Source organism: Dicentrarchus labrax, unplaced genomic scaffold (assembly GCF_905237075.1).
Source record: "Dicentrarchus labrax unplaced genomic scaffold, dlabrax2021, whole genome shotgun sequence".
Taxonomy (NCBI): Eukaryota; Metazoa; Chordata; class Actinopteri; family Moronidae; genus Dicentrarchus; species Dicentrarchus labrax.
In genome coordinates this window covers 5017553-5037143 of record NW_026136715.1, presented here as the reverse complement: position 1 = coordinate 5037143, position 19591 = coordinate 5017553, and the positions used below count along the sequence as shown (strand labels likewise).

Here is a 19591-nt window from a genome sequence, read left to right as displayed (position 1 = left end):
TCTACATGTTGTACGTACACAGACCATTTCTCCTCATAATATTTGCCTCTGTGTCTCATGGTAGGTGGGTTTGTTTGACTTGGAAGTGAACTGTTTGACTAAGATCCTGTTTGGGGCCCTGGTAGTGGTGTCACTGGTCATGGTGGCCCTCCAGCACTTCGCTGGCCGTTGGTATCTCCAGATCTTTCGCTTCCTGCTGCTCTTCTCTCACATTGTGCCCATTAGGTATGACTTAAGATTCTCTACTTCAAATTCATCTGCACTGTTGCATTGTATTTACATGTAAGGCATTGAAAAACACTTATTTACTGTTTCTATTTTATGCAGTCTGCGTGTCAATCTGGATATGGGAAAGATGGTTTTCAGCTGGATGATTAAGAAAGACTCCAAGATCCCTGGGACGATGGTGAGGGCTAGCACCATACCTGAACAGCTTGGACGCATCTCCTACCTGCTGACTGACAAAACAGGTTAGACTGCAAGAAATGGCTGTGAAAAGCAGCATACTTTATATTAAAATTACCTTGGTTGTGTGGCCAAAAGAATCACTGAGGCCACCGTGTGGAGTACTAAAATGAAAGGTTATAGTGCTGGGGATTTGCCAAGGAAGTATCCAGTAGGACAGAGTTAAGTCGTTTCCTTCCCTAGGGGGTTTTGCTCTGTGGTGGGGTCTCTCCTGCTGGAGACCTGCTACTTATTGGACCCTTAAATCATAAAAAAAAGCCCAAAGTCTCTCATCCATACACACCTTTAGAGCATAACACCTCCACCAGTGCACTTCCTCAGGCGCGAGGTGTTACACGTCAGATTTATAGCCCTCATGCCCAATAAAATGATCAGCCATTACCCCATCCAGACCGTGATAAGGCCGGTGGGGTCTGCAGGTCAGGCTAATGTACGTGCGAGGCCCCTGAGGTCTTTTTGATATATGGGCGGAAAATGCTTTTAAAGTGAGTGTGAGGATATAGAGGTTGTGTATGGTGTTGAAGGGAAGGCTTCCGGCTCTCTTACCATTTTTATTTTTTTTCTTTTTTCAATCACCATATGTGACATGCATGTGACTGTTTTAAGTAACTGATTAATGTTTGTAACTTCCCATCTGTGAAAGGTGTAGAAATACTTTTACTTTTATTGATTTTAGGGGAGTTAGTTTCCAAAATTGTATTCATTTAGCAACCAAAATCTAAAACACCATTTCATATTTTCTGTCAATATTTATTCAAAAGGGTCACATGTAGCATGTGAAGCTGAAAATAATCTTGAAATGAACTGCTTTGGTTGTTCATATTTTGGAGGAGTTTCACTATTTGAATACCTGTAATGTAATCTTTACCAGGGACTCTTACTCAAAATGAAATGGTGTTCAGGCGGCTCCATCTTGGAACTGTGGCATATGGGATGGACTCAATGGATGAAGTACAGAGCCATGTGTTCAGCGCCTACACACAGGTAAGAATACATGCATGCATCTATGACTGAATGAGAACAAATTCACTCAGAGCATTTCGTAACCAAACAGAAAACATTGAGTTCAAAAATCTAGGGAGAGGGTAAAACAAACAGACACGAGCATTGTTTTAAGAAACATATCAGTTTGTGATTATTGTTTGGTTGAATGCTTCCTGACCTCAGATGACACTCTTTGTCCCCCTTGACACCAGAGGTTAGTGAAGCAGGAAACAGGATTAGCCCACAAGCGAAGCCCTGACCGGACTTCTTTAATGACGCTACCATTAACCCCTGGAACGCAAGGCCTTCTAAAAATAGCAAGGCCACAATGCAAAAGCAAATTGTTCATATTTACTTTCCACATCTGGTTATGTTTACAGGCCACTATCACAGCAATGATTAAAACCGGGGGTTAGTGGAGCAGCTAGTTTCTCATGACTAAAACATCTCCAGTTAGTAATCTCATTTTCAGATTAGGTTTTTGAATGTATGTCTTTGTGTATTGTTGTATATAGGAGTTCAAGTGTTCACCTTGTTTATTTTTTAATTAAACACCACAGATTTTTTTTTTGGCAGTACAGATTATTAGTTTTATTGGCTACAATAGAAAAACCTTGACCACAATAAAAGCCCCCCCTTAGAAAAGGGTGTTACAACTCTTTTCAGATGACTGTGTGCCCTTCTTTTAATCACAGTACCTTCTGCAATTTTTCTCAGCCCACACATGACCTTCCAGCCTCCAGGGCTCCGGCAGCCACTAAGGTCCGCAAGACAATCAGCAGTAGAGTTCATGAGGCTGTGAAGGCCATCGCCCTGGTGCACAACGTGACACCAGTATACGAGTCCAACGGCGTGACAGACCAGGCGGAGGCTGAGCAGCATTATGAAGACACATGCAGAGTCTACCAGGCTTCCAGCCCAGATGAGGTATGATGGCTTTGTGTTTTAGTGACATTTATGTTATTATTTTTTTTATCAACAGATGGGTTGAATGCTTCTTAGGGTGTGTGCTGATGAGAAAATGTAATACCAGTTATCTGGGCTCAAACAAAATAGCATTAATATTTAATTCCTATCCTTATCGATTTTGGATTTTTAAATGAGGGTTTCGAGAGTAATTCAAGATACTTCCAAGGTAATTGCACTGGAAAAACCATACCAACCACAAATTATCACAAATTATCTTTATTATGTTATTCATAGTATTTTTATATGTATATGTCTAATAATAATAATAATAATAACACAAGAAAGGCAGTAAATATTAAAATATTTAAATACATTTAAAAGAAACAAAAAACTGTTACAAACCTAGAAATAAAGTCAAATGAAGGCACAGTGGGCATCTGTGTGGAAACATACATGCAGACTTGCACATTTTCCACATTTATTAAGCAGTATATCCATCAGATCACATATATGTAAACATACACACACTAATTAAACTTGACCTGTTGGGAAATGTACTCTTTATCTCCATACAACATTCTTTTCTCATGGACAAACCCGGAAGGCCTGACAGGAGAACAGACTTCTCAAGATGGAGATTTTGTCAGTGAAGGCCATTATCTTGAGTATCTTCACTGCTTTCTTACATGAAGGGAAACATTCACAAGCCAAATGCCGTTCCACATTTATGTCCTTCATCAGTATAAATTCTTTGAACATCAGGAAGAGAGCTGCAGAATTCGACGTCGATCCATTTCCTGCAGTATAAATACGGATTTCCTTAATGTGCTCCCCAGCCCATTGCACTTATCCCCTTTTGAATTTCCTCTTTGATAGCATACGTTGATGGAGCCCAGTGCATCTGTGGTGATGTGGTTTATATTGTGGGAAGGAAATTGAGCCGTTTTATTCTTTTAGGTCACACTGGATACAAATTTAAACTGTTTTATTTGAGTTGCTGAGCCCTGAAAGGTGCATTGTATGAATTTGATACAATCTAGAGCAAGATTCAGTTTGCTTTCCTACAGCTTTCAGGAAGTCTTAATATAGATTTGGTTTTGGCTGTGAGTACTATGGACACAATGTTAGTGACTGTTGAATGCATGGTTTTTAACCAGTGCAGTCAAAACCAACATTTTACTACATACATGTCACTTTTTTAAAGAGGACATGCAAGTGAAAATAGGATCAGAATCATCATATGCAAGTAATAAGAATCAAAACAGTGACTTGTATTATGTGTGATTCACCAAGGAGAGTTGATATCATGAATCACTTCGCTTTTCAGCTCATAAAAAACTTGTCAGCCATGTGTTGGTTCTGAGTCAAGCCAACTGGATACAGCATTATTCAGTTCAGTTAGAAATCTGCAGCCAACCCAGATGCTGCTATTACAAGGGGTTACTGTTGTGGCCGACACCAGATCCAAGAATGCCCCCACAGTGACTATTTCTAGACCGTGACTAAGCGTCAATCTTCATATTTCCCAACCTGGATGACAAACATTACGGTAGACAGAGCTTTTCTGACGTTAAAGTCCTCCTGGCCAGGCATTGTCAGACTACGTGGTCATGTATTTCCAAAATAAGGAATTTTGGGCCAACAAAATCTGGGAAATTGGGGTTGGAGTGTGCTGATCTCTGATATTTTCTCTCATCTGCATCCATTTGGCCAGCTCTGCTATTAGACCTGTCAGAAGGTGGATGATAAATTGGGTTTGTGATCTGGCTTCTGGTCTGGAAGTTGTTGGGAAATGTCGTCTCCCTTCTTTTTCTCTGCACAGAGACCTACAAACACACACACACACACATTAACATTATATTAATGGATGTCATTTGTTGTGTCCTTCAGAAAGGATCGAACCAAAACAATATTTTCTGTTCAGAAATGAACATTTCCCTAGTTTATCAATCAATAGTCTTGAGTGCTGAAAATGCTTGAGTTATTGATTAAAGCTGAATGGTCACTGTGCTATCTGACATCCTGCTCACTCCAAAGTGCCCTTCACTGTTTTCTTTGTAATTCAAGTAATGGAACATCATATTGACATAATGGCTTCACCAAGAGAATAATAAAAACCCTAAACATGGTCACTTCTCTCTCTTGCTGTGTGTACCTAAATGATGATTATATTTTATTATTTGGCTAAAATGTAAAATGTTAGCTATTATATTCACCTATATCCACTTATATATATTTCAATCACCACCCACTAAAGCCTTTTCTATGTGGCGTTGCTAGGTGTCGCTGGTGCAGTGGACTGAGAGTGTTGGTCTGACACTGGTGGGAAGAGACCAGTCTTCCATGCAGCTGCGGACCCCTACTGGCCAAATACTGAACTTCACCATCCTGCAGATATTCCCCTTCACCTATGAGAGCAAGAGGATGGGCATCATAGTGCGAGTGAGTGCCAAGATAATTTTGTTGCTTGTGATTAATGTTCTTATTTGGCATTATTAAATTGCAGCAGCTGTTGTGCTTTTTGCTTTCTAATGTGCCTCAAAGAAACTGAATTGATTTCCTAGTTGCTTAAATAATACTTACAATTATAATGTAGGTCAGTGCTTGTTGCTAGGTGGGTGATTGGGACTTGACACTGGCTATGACTAGACAAACAAAAGAAAACATTCAAATTAAAGTACATTATCTGAGAAAAAACTCACCTTATAATAACCTCTGACTAAGTCCGATGACTAACCTTCTTTTTATTGGCTCAGGAAGCTCAGGAAGCCTGGGATTTTTAAACTTGACTTCCTCGTGATAATATTTTCAAAGCTTTTTGAAAACCCCTGTGAATACCAAAATAAGCTATGCATTACTAGGCAACACAAAATCATAAAATGGTGCACGTGCATCTTGGCTCATGAGGTATGGAGTGGAAATCCCTTCTGAGTGAAACATACTTGGGTCATTAAAGTAAGATGTGTGAGGTTTTTATGCTCAATTTATGTGTCACACTGAATAAACTAGGGATAATTGTTTTTTAGGACGAATCTACAGGAGAGATCACTTTCTACATGAAGGGTGCTGATGTGGTGATGGCAGGCATCGTCCAGTATAATGACTGGCTGGAAGAGGAGGTACATTTCCTTCTGTTTCTCTAACATGCGATGAAGATGTAGCAACAGTGATTTTATTCCTGTTAGAAATGAATCACAGACTTGTAAATGTGCTGAATCCAGATGTTGTGTTTGCTAGTGCGGAAACATGGCGAGGGAAGGCCTCCGGGTCCTTGTGGTCTCCAAGAAGTCCCTGACAGAGGAGCAGTATCAAGATTTTGAGGTAAATACTGTCTCATGAGATTAACCTACAGTGATCTGAGGCTTAGCCAAGGGTCCGGGTCTCATATTCATCATAGAACAAGACAATACTTACACATTTCGTTTGTCTGACTTATGTTGAATATCCCATTATTGCTGGTAAACTGCAGAATTATCCACAGTGTGTTAGATATCTCAAATTACACTCACACTGCCAAACACACAAATGCAGAATGATATGTATCACAGCGATGTTCAGTATCTCTGACTGTCAAAGTGGGTTGTTGGGTAATGAAAGGGTCCAGTCCATGCACCCCACCCTCCCACTCACACACCCAGGCCCCACTCATTGTTTGAGCAGGGCAGGGCTGTCTCCCCTGCAGCCTTCAGCCCCAGGCCCGTTACTGAAGTGTATAATTGTGTGAGCAGAGCTGGTGGGCAGCAGTGAGTCACCAACTGAGTCACACACAGAGTTTGTGTTCCTGTATGAGTCACACTGAGATTGTTTTTGCTTTATCTCACTCACAAATTGCCCTGGAGCTGGAGCGCTGAAGATGGGCGTTAACCAATTGATCATGTCTGTCTGTATTTTACAGCTTTCTGAAACATAGTAGCTTTAAGGGCTGCTTGCAAGAAAATACCTGGTAGTTTGTATATAAACTGAAACTTTGATATCTCATATGGGCGTTTCTGTGAGTGTTGAATGGTGTGTATTCATGCTGGACACAGTTTAATCTCTGTGTAGGTGGCAAAAATTCTGCTCATGTATGCACACTGTGTGACGCATCCCTGTTGCATTTTTTTGTACTTTTCTCTCTGTGTTTGTGTCGTGCCTTACATAGCTTGTGGTCATATTGTTATTTTCTCCCCCTATTCCTGGCTGTTTCCCTGCTTTGGTATTGCAATGCTAAATCTTATTTATACTAATCTAATCACCTCTCATTCAAAATCCTCCCATCACTCTCCCTTCTCCCCAGGCACGCTACGTCCAGGCCAAGCTCAGCGTCCATGACCGCTCTCTGAAGGTGGCCACAGTGATTGAGAGTCTGGAGATGGAGATGGAGCTGCTGTGTCTGACTGGGGTGGAGGACCAGCTCCAGACTGATGTCAGGCCCACCCTGGAGATCCTCCGCAATGCAGGCATCAAGGTCTGAGCAGCAAACAGCCTCATAGCTTACAGTAGCAACAAACTAAGAAAAGAAAACATGATGAGTACATATGTTTTTCATATCTATTTGCATGAACAAGCCTCATCTAAGTGCCTCCTTTAAGTATAAAAACCAAGACTATAGTGAATTAGAATTAATTTTATGGGAAGTGGTTGTTGGTTGGCACACATCAGATGGTTGATAATAAAATATTTGACCATATTCTTATGGAAATAGGTATTTGGTTTTGTATAAGGGAACCAGAAAGCTGAATTGGTTACTGTGGTAAAAGTCACCCTTTTTAATTTAAAGGGTCAGTTCACCCAAAATACTAAAAAATGAATTTTCTCAATTAGCTCCAGTTGTATCTAGCTGCGCAGATGTCTGTCTCTAACAAAAAAGTGCCACTGTAACTGTTAAAAAAAATTAAATAAATAAGGACTTTTTCTTCCATAGAAAGTAGTTCAATTGAAAACTTTTGTCAGGGTGTTCTGTGGATTATCCAGACTAAGACAAGAGACATGCGACTGCTGAATTATTATTATTATTTTTTTTTATGCTGAGTTTTAGAAATTAAATTGCGTTCATCTCCACTGAATCTAAGTGAAATCAAAAATAATAAATAAAACCCAAAACCACTACAGTTAGGAATTATTTTCTTTTAATTTGGGTGAATCAACCATTTAAATCCTCTGCTTTAAGCTTCAATAAGCAACCTGTGAAACGACTCCATTAAGAATCTGGATACCAATCTATGTGATTTGTCTTCTGTTTGAACCACAAGTACTACAATAAAGTAAACCTTTTTGATCGTAAGATAAGTTCACAAACTTTGGCTCCCAGACAGTGCAGTTACAGGTTGCTTGATGAAGACAGTGATTAGAGTCTTTGATCCCTGGAATTTAGCTTTTAGCTGATTTAACAGAGAGATAATTGAAAACGTTTCATGTATTTACAAGTTAGAGGTGGAATTTCTCTTCAAACATCAGTGCGTCTTATGAATCCAAATATGATCTTCTCTCCATGTTATTTCTCTGGTTTCTTTGTAGGTTTGGATGCTGACAGGAGACAAGCTTGAAACGGCCACATGCACCGCTAAGAACGCCCATTTGATCACCCGCAACCAGGACATCCATATCTTCAGACCCGTAAGTACAGAACAACGACCCCTTTTCCTGTTATATTCATATGAAGTGTGTAATAGTTGATTTTAGTACCACAGGGTTCATTTCAGTTCAATGCAGCACTGACAGCTTCCTGACTCCACCGACCCGCGGGCATCCATCCTCTGTGTGACCGAGGCCCATTAGCTAGTGGTCGTACAGCCCCACACAACTACGCATGCAGCCCAAGCCAGCATCCACAGCTGAATAAATCACCTCCCACCAGCAAAGGCATCCAAGCCACTGTCAAAGAGAACAAACAGGCCTTCGCTCAAACAGAGAGCAGAAACCAGCTGAACCACTCCCAGAGGGAACATGCAGAGGGCTCACTTCCTAATTTGTTTTGCAGGTTTTGGGCCTCTCTCGCCACTTTGATATTTTGCGTCTGCCTTCCCCTCTGGAGCCGTGCCAGAGCAGAAGGAGCGCCTGCCATGTAGGAAGGTTACAACTTGCGTACAACTGCGGTTACTGGAAGAGAATAACAATGGTTGGCACGGCTTGAAAACCTCTGTCCCAATGGACGGGGGAGTGCTGACTGGGCCTGCAACACATACATCTGGATTAGTTTCCTGGTGGCCACCAATGGCCTGATCTGGATTGACGTATGAATAGTCAGCGGTTGAAGGATATTCATTCCAGAGCATAGCTCTTGTTGACAGATTAACACCAAGCCCTGTCAGTACTGCATTTTTGGAGAATTTTTAAGTCTATATTTGAACCTGACACAATTGTTAGAACCTTCAGTTGATTTTATAATACAGAATATATTTTTATTTCCCACTTTCAAATTGAGATTTTGGTACAATTTTACTTTAATCCTCCTCCATAAGCATTTGTAAACACTACATTAAAATTTAATAAACTAATTATAACACACTATAATCCTGCTGTACACAGGAAAAGACATGTTTAAGTGTTCATTCAAGTATTTCAACAATTATAACTTTCCCTTATGAAGACATATTTTTTATTATTACAACTGGGTAATAATAAACTACATTGTAGTTCAGTATCTGTTTATACACCAGCCTCCGCTTATAGGTGCCAATTGGAAGAGCTAATGTATGCTAACTCATACATTAGCAAGATTTTAATAGAATTGGTCGACATAAATATTTATCATTAGTATATTTAGTAGTCTTATCACTTGGGGGTGCATTGCTCACTTAGTAGAGCGATAATTCAATTCAGTCGTCTTATTGACTTTCAGTGCACTCGTGTCCTAATTATGTGATTATATTATAATATAGTATTACAAAATTAAAGACAGTAACAGAATGTGTGTGGTTAAAAGTTTTTGTTTAACAAATTCTTTCTGATGTAATGCACAGAAATTGATAGTTCATTATATTGAACATCAATTAGATGGTTTTGGATTCCCCATATATTGATAATAAAAATGCACTGATTCGATTAGTCGACAGCCAGACGTTATTACATCATACATTCATTTTATTTTCTGTTCTGCTTTGTTGAGCTAAACATTTAACTGAGGTTGATGCTTTATAACAACGCTGGAACAATTTAAATATGCAACTTGCTTTAACAGCAAGGAGCATCTATTGGCAGAAATAGAATACAAAATGTATAACTATGTTTTCATTTGTGTACAATCACCTGAAAATAAGAATTGTTTTGTTTTTGTTACCTTAGAATGAGCTTTTTATATCTATAGACGCCATGGTTTCGCCTTCCATGGTTTTGTGTTTATACACGAGTTTTGCGTCCACTGTAGTTTCTCCTTCGTGCTTGGAAAGGAAGGGTTAAGCGAGTTGCATTCTTGCAGCTACACCGCTAGTTGCCACTAAATGCTACACACTGGTTCTGGATAGTAATACTCAGTTTATGATTGTCATATCATCCGCCCTTATCAGTTTGTCAGTTAGTTATTTGAATGTTTGGCAGGTATTTGGTTGCTCTAACGTTTGCTGAGCTACCGGTCTGATAACCATCAGGATGCCAAGGCTGACAGATTGTCATCCTTGATAATTTTTTCTTGTGTTTTGTGTGTTTGAATATGCGTGCATGTATGAATGTGGTTGCCATTGCCATAGGTGACAACACGAGGGGAAGCCCACCTGGAGCTCAACGCTTTCAGAAGAAAACACGACTGTGCGCTGGTGATATCTGGGGACTCACTTGAGGTAAACTTTTGGTGCATCTGTGTGTATCTAACCCTCCTCCCACTGACTCCTCTTCTTATGAAACTCTGACATATTTTCTGTGTGATGCATGATAATATCGTTGCCACTGAAGCATCTCTGGAAGTGGTATCTGTGGTTAGAGTCACTTTCTAAACTGCAGTAGGAGTTAATAGAGATGTTGAAGATCCACAGTTGAGATCAGTTATATGCGGTGGGCTAAGTTGCTCACCCATACTATTCTGGTGGGTTTCTTGCAGGTTTGTCTGAAATACTATGAGTATGAGTTCATGGAGCTTGCATGTCAGTGTCCCGCTGTGGTTTGCTGCCGATGTACCCCCACTCAGAAGGCTCAGATAGTCCGGCTGCTGCAAGAGCGCACAGGCAAACTCACCTGTGCTGTGGGTGAGTAGAAAATAGAAACTGTCCAACAGCTACTTCATGGGGGGATACAAACCATATTTATTCTTCACGTCCTCCTCAGAACATATTCATCTGTTTCAGCCACAAACCTCTGTCACTCAGTTGCACTCTCACCAGCTCTCGCATGAAAACATGTCACAAATAAGCAGGGCTGATTTAAATGTGCTTTATTCCCCATATTCTATGCATCACTTGATGATGATGACCTCTCGGGCTGGGGAATATTTCACATTGTTATTGCCTGTTTATAGAAGCATATTATGACGATATGATCAAACCTGTAGTTGATATCAGTAAAAGCCAATTCAATCAGTGGAACACAGCCTGCAGAATTGTACATTAATCAAATATAAACATTTAATATGTGATTGGAGTGAATTTCAACCATATTACTCAGCCCCTTTATCTCACCCTTTATCTTGCAAATTCCACAGAGACATGTCATTTTCCTTTCTTTGGCTGTAGCTCTGATCTCTTTATCAGGCCAAAATAAGTCTAGTGAAATACACACACAGATACGACTCTGTGTATTGGTGAGTCACTGATGTGAATCCTGACACCTCCATGGCTTTTGTTTTCTCTTAGGGGATGGAGGAAACGATGTCAGCATGATCCAGGAAGCCGACTGTGGCGTGGGAGTGGAGGGAAAAGTAAGACTCTCTCCATCTCATCGCCTCACATTGACGTGCCACTCTCACAGATTTTTCGCTCTGTTTCCTGTCAAGATCTCTCACGTTCACAGACATGTGAAGAGACGTGCACACAGATGATTCCTCTTTATGTCGCTCTATTGTCTGAGTAGAGGAAACAAAGATCATCTCATCAGCCTGCCTCTCCGTAAACTCCCTGTCAAAGTGGCTAGTTTGCGGAGACATGGACCTCATACATGTGACAGCAATGATGGAGAAAATTTGCTTATTCCCTTCCTTGCTAAAGATCAATACCACTCTTATATCAGTCTGCTAAAGATGAAGCTAGAGCCAGCAGCCAGGCAGTTAGCTTAGCATAAAGACTGGAAACGGAGGGAAACAGTGTGATGTAGAAACGTGAAGCCATCAGTGCACATACACTGAGAATGGACTTCACAGTGAAGTAGGAGACAACTTGTGTCCAGCAGGAAAACCTAAGCACATATTTATAAATACTGGATTATAATGGGGTAGAAGGAGTAGAAGCCTTTTTAGGAATTTTGATAAGGAAATCATTCTTTTGTGCAGAAAAAACGTTATTATTAACGCACATTATTTAGTATTTGTATATGTCTTAATACATGTGTGGAAGGGATCTTTCATATGGCATATTCAAAGATTTATTGTCATGTTTGCAAGAATGTGTTTGTCCTCTTTCAGTCTGACTGTTGTGTTTCTAAATATCCAAACTTTATATGTGTCACCGTACCATCAATTCATATTAAGCCCCAAAACCCTGCTTTTCAGGTCAGCAAACACCCCTTGTAGCTTGTCCTCACTGCCGTCTATGCTGTGTGTTTGACAGGAAGGAAAGCAGGCCTCTTTGGCTGCCGACTTCTCGGTGACTCAGTTCAAACATTTAGGCCGTCTCCTCATGGTCCACGGTCGCAACAGCTACAAAAGGGCGGCAGCCCTCAGTCAGTTTGTCATCCACAGGAGCCTGTGCATCAGCGCCATGCAGGTAGAGTACAACTTCAACATGGTGCCATTTATGTTTGTGTTCGTCAGTCAAGTTAAAATTATATTATACCTTTATATATTATACCAGTATTTTACCAGTATTAATGTGCAAAACACACACGTGCTAATTTTGGCCTGAAAACATACACATACCACACAACATGAGACTATATCAAATTAGGTAATGCATCACATACAAAGTTTTATCTGAGCATCACAACGACTTATATGTTTATCCATGATCTCATTATTGCATGTTAACAGTAGTTAGGAACAGTAACTAAAATCTGAGTCTGCAAACATTTCAAACTGAATAAGCTGTATTACTGTAAATATAGATAATAAAGTCCTATATGTTTACCTTTTCTGCTCTGTATCAACAACGATTTTTTATTTTTTTTTCAATCAAGGACCACTTATTACACCACTGGACACTCAGAGCATTGTAACATTTTGATACTAATCAGAAGCAAAGAAATCACAATTTCAGTTGATTTCCTTTTTTTTAAATTACAACTACTGCCATACTTTTGACATGCAAGTAATTAAGGTGCTTACTTGGGTAGTAATGTTAAAATAAGGTGTTTTAATAATGAACACTGAAACTGCTAATATGAAGTGGTTGTATGTAAGCATGTGATTTGTGATGATGTGTTGTATATGAGGACAGCATTTTGTGTTTTAAAGCACAATTCAAGCAAGTCAGATTGGCTCTTTGCTTTAAGAGTTTTGCACATTAAAAAATATTGAGCCAAAGCATTCATCAAATACTGTTAAATGTCTGAAAAATAATACTTATATATATCTTAAAGTTGGGGGCAGGGAGATATGGGTTTGTGTTTATCCACAACACCTAAAATCTGAATGTGAGGAGGAGCTGATTGGGGCGAGGCAGGGAGAAGTTTCAGGGGTGGTCACGGAAGGGTGGGGTGCACGATGACTCAGCCCGTGGTGCCCTTCTGAGCCAGCCCCCCCCACACACCCGACACCGTCCCCAGTCCAATTCCCATGTCCCAGTCCAACCTCAGCCCCCGCCGTGGAGGGACAGCCCATTACTCACTGCATCATGGATTTTGGGGTTTTAGGGAGGCCCTCCTCCACATGTCTCACATTAACACCAACCACAGCCGCTGCTGTGACCTGTCTGGTTGCCTGATGGTAGGCTGACTAGTTGACAGCTCAATATTGGCATCATCCATATGTTAGAGATACATGCTAGAGTTGGTCAGTGAAGTTTTTCTCCTGCAGTAGCTCTGCGGTAGAGTGAGGATTATTGCGAGTTTTATGTGTGGGATTTAGCTAATTAATTAGTCAGAGTGTGGTTACCTTTTGAGTTGAGCGTTACCATGCCAGATGAATGTTCTCGCTTTAGTTTTGTTGTACTTCTGCAAAATAAAACTTGGCTCCTAGACATTATTTCTGTCTGTAGCATTTGGAAAGTGATGCCTCTGATTTGTTCCATTATCATCTGTAATGCCATTTGGAAGGATAAAAAATGACTCACTGACTTTCTCGGTTCTTCTTTTTCTGTTTCTCTAGGCTGTCTTCTCCTCTGTTTTCTACTTTGCTTCAGTCCCACTCTACCAAGGATTTCTGACTATTGGGTGAGATACAAACTGAATGGCGATGACTTTATCGAGAGAGCATTTGGCTGCCTTGTTTCCCTGGCATTTCCTCTGTGTTAAAGCACTGTTGAAATGCGAGAAGGGGAAAATATGAAAGTATTGACTGCTGGACTGATGCATTTCACTGCTCAATCTAACAATGAAATGTGTGAAACGTCTTGTCCATGTGCCATTTTGTTGGGAGCATATTCCCCAACGCTGAGATCACATGAATTTGTCTGTTTCAGCTATTCCACTATCTACACCATGTTCCCTGTCTTCTCCCTGGTGTTGGACAAAGATGTGAAGTCAGAAGTTGCCATGTTATACCCAGAATTGTACAAAGATCTCTTGAAGGTATTGGATGAACGTTCACACACTGTTACAGTGTTACAGCCAAATATGGTTCAGATATACAAAAACGTGTACGAAAAGACTATAATTCTGTTCCTGTTTTCTTTCCACAGGGTCGACCGCTATCTTTCAAGACATTCCTAATATGGGTCTTAATAAGTATCTATCAAGGTAAGGATGACTTTGTGAGTCAATAACTGCTACCGTAGGAGAGATGTACTCATAATAACCTAAATAAAAAAACAACCTTACACGCAAACACGTGTTGGAAGGTCAACATACAATGCACGCACACTGTATCATAGAGTCACCACATTACATACATAGAGCCAGCAGTCATTATTTTGCATTCAAACGGTATTTTGGGCCACATTTTGTCAAGTCACTTGCAGATGAACAAGGCTCACAAAGATGTTGATCAAATGTCCAATTTAGGCAAACAGACAAATCAAAGCCCAACAAACTAAGATTAAAAAAAAGGTATCTTTTAACAGCCCACACACTTTTTTTTGTTTTTATTTCTGGAGGATTTTATTTGTGCAGACTTTGTGAAAAAGCCTGGCGTAACTTTCCGACATGGACCATTTGCAGTGAAAAGGTGTTTATAAGGGCATCATAAGCTACGCCCTGAAACCTTTTATTTACTTCTGTCAAAACATGAACGATCCATTTTATGATCTTAAGCTACTGTATGTTTCCAAACCACAGCTCTCTATGTTGGTATCACTTTACTCACTGTTTCTTATGCTGAACTTTCTCTTTGTACGTTCAATGTGATGAAATAATTCAAAAGGTACAAGATTGTTTCAATGACAGGCTGGAGATTTTTAAAAGAATTGTCTCTGTCGAGAGTTGCGAGTATCCAATCAAGGAAAAACTTAACCTGGGTGGGGATTGTGTTCATTTTTAAAAGAAGTTGAAGGTTTTAGAGAGGTTAAACATATAATTGAATACATCCATAGATAATTATATTAATTAATATTAATTGAAACAAAGGTAAAAAAATATATATATCAGCCTTACTTTCTGCTTAACCTCCAAGCAGTTGGTTAAGAATAGAGAAAACCAAGCCTTTTTAAAAATGTTCCTTTACCTCCAATTGTTTGATCATTGAATCCTTATTTGTTTTACTGCTCCGTGTGTATCTTTCACTGCGTTTTTTTAGCTCCTCGCTTGATCTTGGCACACAATTAAGGATTTATCTATTCCCTATTTCCTCCCACGCAATCAGATGGGCATGTCCAGGGTTTGTTTCAGAGTGTGTGTGTTTAACATCAGTGACAGGACTTTGTGACGAGCTAGTTTACTTAAAAAAAAACACTGAGCACCATCCTTTTCAGTTAGTTTCAGTTAATCCTATTACTGTTCTGCATACTGCTGTAGCATCACTATATAACCTGAGAGCCTGGTGCTCACTGGCGTGTTTAGCTGCTAGGGTTTTCAGGTGAGCTAGCTAGCAACAGAGTGATCTCATTTTATGTAGACTGTATTTACCACTAATGTTGGAAACACACTCCTGACCAATCTCTTATCTGGGCATGCATGCACAAGCATATCCTGTAGTCAAACCATTATATAAGCATAAGGAAAATTGGAATTGTGGCGAGGACAATGGGGAGCTGTGCAGGCAGGAGAAAAGTATAAAGCATGATATTTCTTACTGCCTTTCGTCGTTTAAGACCTCCATAGCTCGATCCTGCAGCATAGTATTTCATTCCCTCTTCGATCATTCATTTTTCTGCAGACTAAAGATTGACTGTACTGCAGGATAAATGTTGGTGTTAGTTCTCGGGAAGTGCTCACTCTCGGTTTGTGGCCTCCTTTCACTCCACAGGGAGCATCATCATGTACGGGGCACTGCTGCTCTTCGAGTCAGAGTTCGTCCATATCGTTGCCATTTCCTTCACCTCTCTCATCCTGACTGAGCTGCTGATGGTGGCCCTGACCATTCAAACGTGGCACTGGCTCATGATAGTCGGCGAGCTCCTGAGCTTAGCCTGCTACGTCGCCTCACTCGTCTTCCTGCACGAGTTTATAGGTGAGTAAACACAAACACACGTATACATAAACTCATACTTCACCCTGCACAGAAGGTGACTCTGAGCCTGCGGCGGTGTATATCACTGAGACAAGAAAACAAACGCAGTCTGAGTTCATTTCACTGCAGCCTGATGGATATTATTGTGCTTTTGGCGACCTTGAAATCGTACGTCAGCATTCAGCAGTAAGGGGGGATCTGCTTGTTCATATTATGCCTCTGGTGTACAATAAGCTGTGGCGTGCTGGATATTAGGAAAGCTAAAGGTGAGTGCATTGACAAATGTTCCTGGTGTGGACGAGGCTCAGGCATACCGTAGTATCAAAGAGGAAATGCCAACAGTCCTGTTAGCTTCCTGTGGACCACCAAGGTTCATGTGTTTATCACAGTAAAACATAGTGTTTGATAGAAAGCACTGGTTGTGTGAGATGAGATTCAAAGCCATTACAAACATAACATTTATAGCAGAAGAAGGGTATATTGTTGGTGTTTATATTACTCTATTACAGCCTGCATGTTGTCAGGCTATTGGCTTATTTTTTTCGCTTGCTCAAGTAAATAAATGTCCAAGTTTAGTTAGTGCCATATTAAGACTTGTGACATATACAATACGCTAACCAAGAGCTTTCCAAGCCTTTATTTTCAGCTTTATGTGGGGTGTGGAGTTGCATTTTCAGCCTTCAATCTCCACCACTAGGGATCATGACTGGCATGTGGTGAAGTGTACCCTTTTTGGACACTTTTCCTCCCTCTTGAAGTCCGACTGGAATAGATTTTAAAGGCTATTCTTCTGTTGCATGTGCAGCTTACACACTTAATTTGACTTTTTCCAGGGACATTTGTTTGAAACGGTTAATTTTTCTGTCTCTTGCTTTTAAGTAGTGTTATGGTTCCAACTCAGAAAGATTGTCCCAAGAACTCCAGAGAGAAATTATATTTGAGTTTTAATCACTTTTAACATGGACAGTCTATACTAAAGGTTTTCAGTCTGTGTCAGTCTCAGGTGTATGATGCTGTTCTAAAAATAACAGGACAGTCAGCCGGTAGTGGAAGGCAGTTGGAGTTGCAGGGGCAGCTTGACCTGGTTATTTAACAAGAAATTAGTCTAGCTGTCAAAAAGATTACAAAACTTTTTTTTTTTTCCATTCAGAACTGTTAAATGATGCTTCTAAATCTCTGTCTGTATCCTACAATCACATTCTGATCTTTGTCTCTTCGTCCATGCCAGACGTATACTTCATCACTACAGTATCATTCCTGTGGAAGGTGACTGCCATCACGCTGGTGAGCTGTCTGCCTCTTTACATCCTCAAGTACCTCCGTAGACGCTTCTCCCCACCAAGCTACTCCAAGCTGACCTCTTAAAGACTGAGAGGAACCTCCAGCCTCGTCAAACGGAAAGGCGTCCGTGTCTTCATCCAGCAGAGCCCGTGCTTAGACCAGAGAATCAAACATTGGATTCATCCCCTTTTAATTTGTTCTGAAGAGTTCCACCTGGAAATGAGTGACAGACAATTCTGTCAGGGACAGGTTGTTTACTGGGAGGAAGAGTTTGGGTTTAAAAGCAGTGTTTCTTGCTACATGTGTTTGATGCAAAGACTAACTGATGATTTCTGCGGTGAATTTGAGGTCGAGTTTATTTAACCGACTTATTTATTGTCAGCTGTCGTCTCAGAATTATGAACAAAAAAAATATCCTGAACAGAAATGTGTATATATATATAATGTAATGGCTCTTTAGCCTGTATGTAATAAATTAAGGCACAAAATCAGTTCAGTAAATTTTGCAGGTCTAGGTTTTTTTTATGTCAAAACTCACATCAAGGAAAGTAACTGGAAAAGTTGGATGTCTCACTCAGTTCTGTAGATGTGTCATTTGGGCTGGAAACTAATTTTCTCTAATTTCCAGTTCTTAAATAGTAAAGCCGGTTTTATTGTTAGACACTGAAATTGACGTAGCATTCTCACTCAGGACTTGATTCACACTCTCCTTAAACATCGAATTCTAAATGGAGTTTGAGAATTATACGGTTAAAAAAAAAAAAAAAAAAAAGTTTACTGGCTAGACTTTGCATAAAACACACGTCTGCAAGTTTGTGTATTTGTTTATGCGTCACCGCGATGCTACAGCCCCGACACGGCGGAGGTGGTGTGGTTGTTTATTTTAGCATGACCCGTGGTGTCTGATGTTAAATCTGTCTTTGTCTCTTTGTACGGACCCTGAGTTGTTAGTGTTTGTGGAGCGCGGTGAAAACAGCCACAGAGGAGTGTTGGTTATTTGCAGCCGAAAACCTTCCGCTGGGGCTCCCAACTGGCTGTGTGTCCGCAGGGGAATGTCGCAGCCTCTCATGTGGCTGCTCAGCAGGCCAGCACCGGCCACGCTTCAGCATTGCATGATGACTCACTGTAACAGTGACCTAAAGCCATAACTGAAAATACCCTGGTGAACGGCGTCCAGCTGCCCCCTTTCATGTCGTCTAATCCAGGGCCCCATCACTTACTACTAACCTCCACAGTTCAGCAGTGAAAGAAAAAAAAGGGATCAAATCACCTCTCCTCAGTCAGATACAGTGTGAATATTGTCAATAAGTATTACTACTGCACATTGAAAGAAAAAAACTGATATGACACTACGCTCCTTATATTTCATTTCATTAGTGGTGTGAAGGTGGAGATACTGTAAATAATTAGCAACTACCAGAATAACATGGCCGCACTGTCACTTATTTCAAATGAATTCAAACAGTCATTTCAGTTGAGTTGGAAAAAGAACGGTCACTTTTCTCATGTGACTTGATGAATGTTGATGTGTCAAACAGAGCATCCAGGGTGCCATAAACTAATCATTTCAACATGTTCAACTAAACTTTTAATCCCCGCTGGATTCAGCAAGCTGTTTGCACAGAGTTTTGTTTTGTACAACTGATTGTTATATTTTTATGTTGTAATAGAATTGCAAAAGCAGAAATTATGCTAAAGTGATTTGCTTGTAAATAACCTTTTTTTTTTTTTTTATTTATTAACATGTTTTATTTAATGGTGTTGATTGCACTTAAATGAGCAGAACAAAAAGGGAGAATTGTGTTGATGTCAATGTTGTGCTGATAGTTAATAAATCTCATGTTTTCTTTTCTTGTGCCATTGTTTCTTTCACGTGACAATTTAAAAAAAGGCTTCATGTCCAGACAGTCTGGGGTTATTTTATGTTTTTATTATTATAAATCTCAGGAAAAGATCAGATGTGTGGGGCAACCGGACCCCCCCCCCCGAGCACCAAGGCTGAGTCCTTGCCTCAGCATCCATGGGTTCAACTGATAAATGGCCCTTTGCTGTGTGTCATCTGCTTTCTCTCTCTCCTCCCCTTTCCTGTCACTCTTTAACTGTCACTGTTGATTAAAAGCAAAAAAAAGTATA

General features: G+C 40.2%; 1 protein-coding gene across 1 annotated transcript in view; it reads left to right on the top strand.

Moving 5' to 3' along the window:
- The window catches only part of LOC127377410 (probable phospholipid-transporting ATPase IIA), a 30852-nt gene extending 11543 nt beyond the window's left edge, over positions 1-19309 (top strand). Inside the window, exons 11-28 of the mRNA XM_051425261.1 lie at positions 65-225; positions 328-470; positions 1337-1449; positions 2167-2376; positions 4639-4800; positions 5385-5477; positions 5596-5679; positions 6635-6805; positions 7855-7953; positions 10023-10112; positions 10370-10514; positions 11118-11182; positions 12027-12182; positions 13721-13785; positions 14034-14142; positions 14253-14310; positions 15974-16177; positions 17406-19309. Of these exons, the coding sequence (XP_051281221.1) occupies positions 65-225; positions 328-470; positions 1337-1449; positions 2167-2376; positions 4639-4800; positions 5385-5477; positions 5596-5679; positions 6635-6805; positions 7855-7953; positions 10023-10112; positions 10370-10514; positions 11118-11182; positions 12027-12182; positions 13721-13785; positions 14034-14142; positions 14253-14310; positions 15974-16177; positions 17406-17542 (2265 nt within the window). The 3' untranslated portion in view covers positions 17543-19309. The remainder of the gene's footprint in view (positions 1-64; positions 226-327; positions 471-1336; positions 1450-2166; positions 2377-4638; positions 4801-5384; positions 5478-5595; positions 5680-6634; positions 6806-7854; positions 7954-10022; positions 10113-10369; positions 10515-11117; positions 11183-12026; positions 12183-13720; positions 13786-14033; positions 14143-14252; positions 14311-15973; positions 16178-17405) is intronic.
- The last annotated feature ends 282 nt before the right edge of the window (positions 19310-19591 follow it).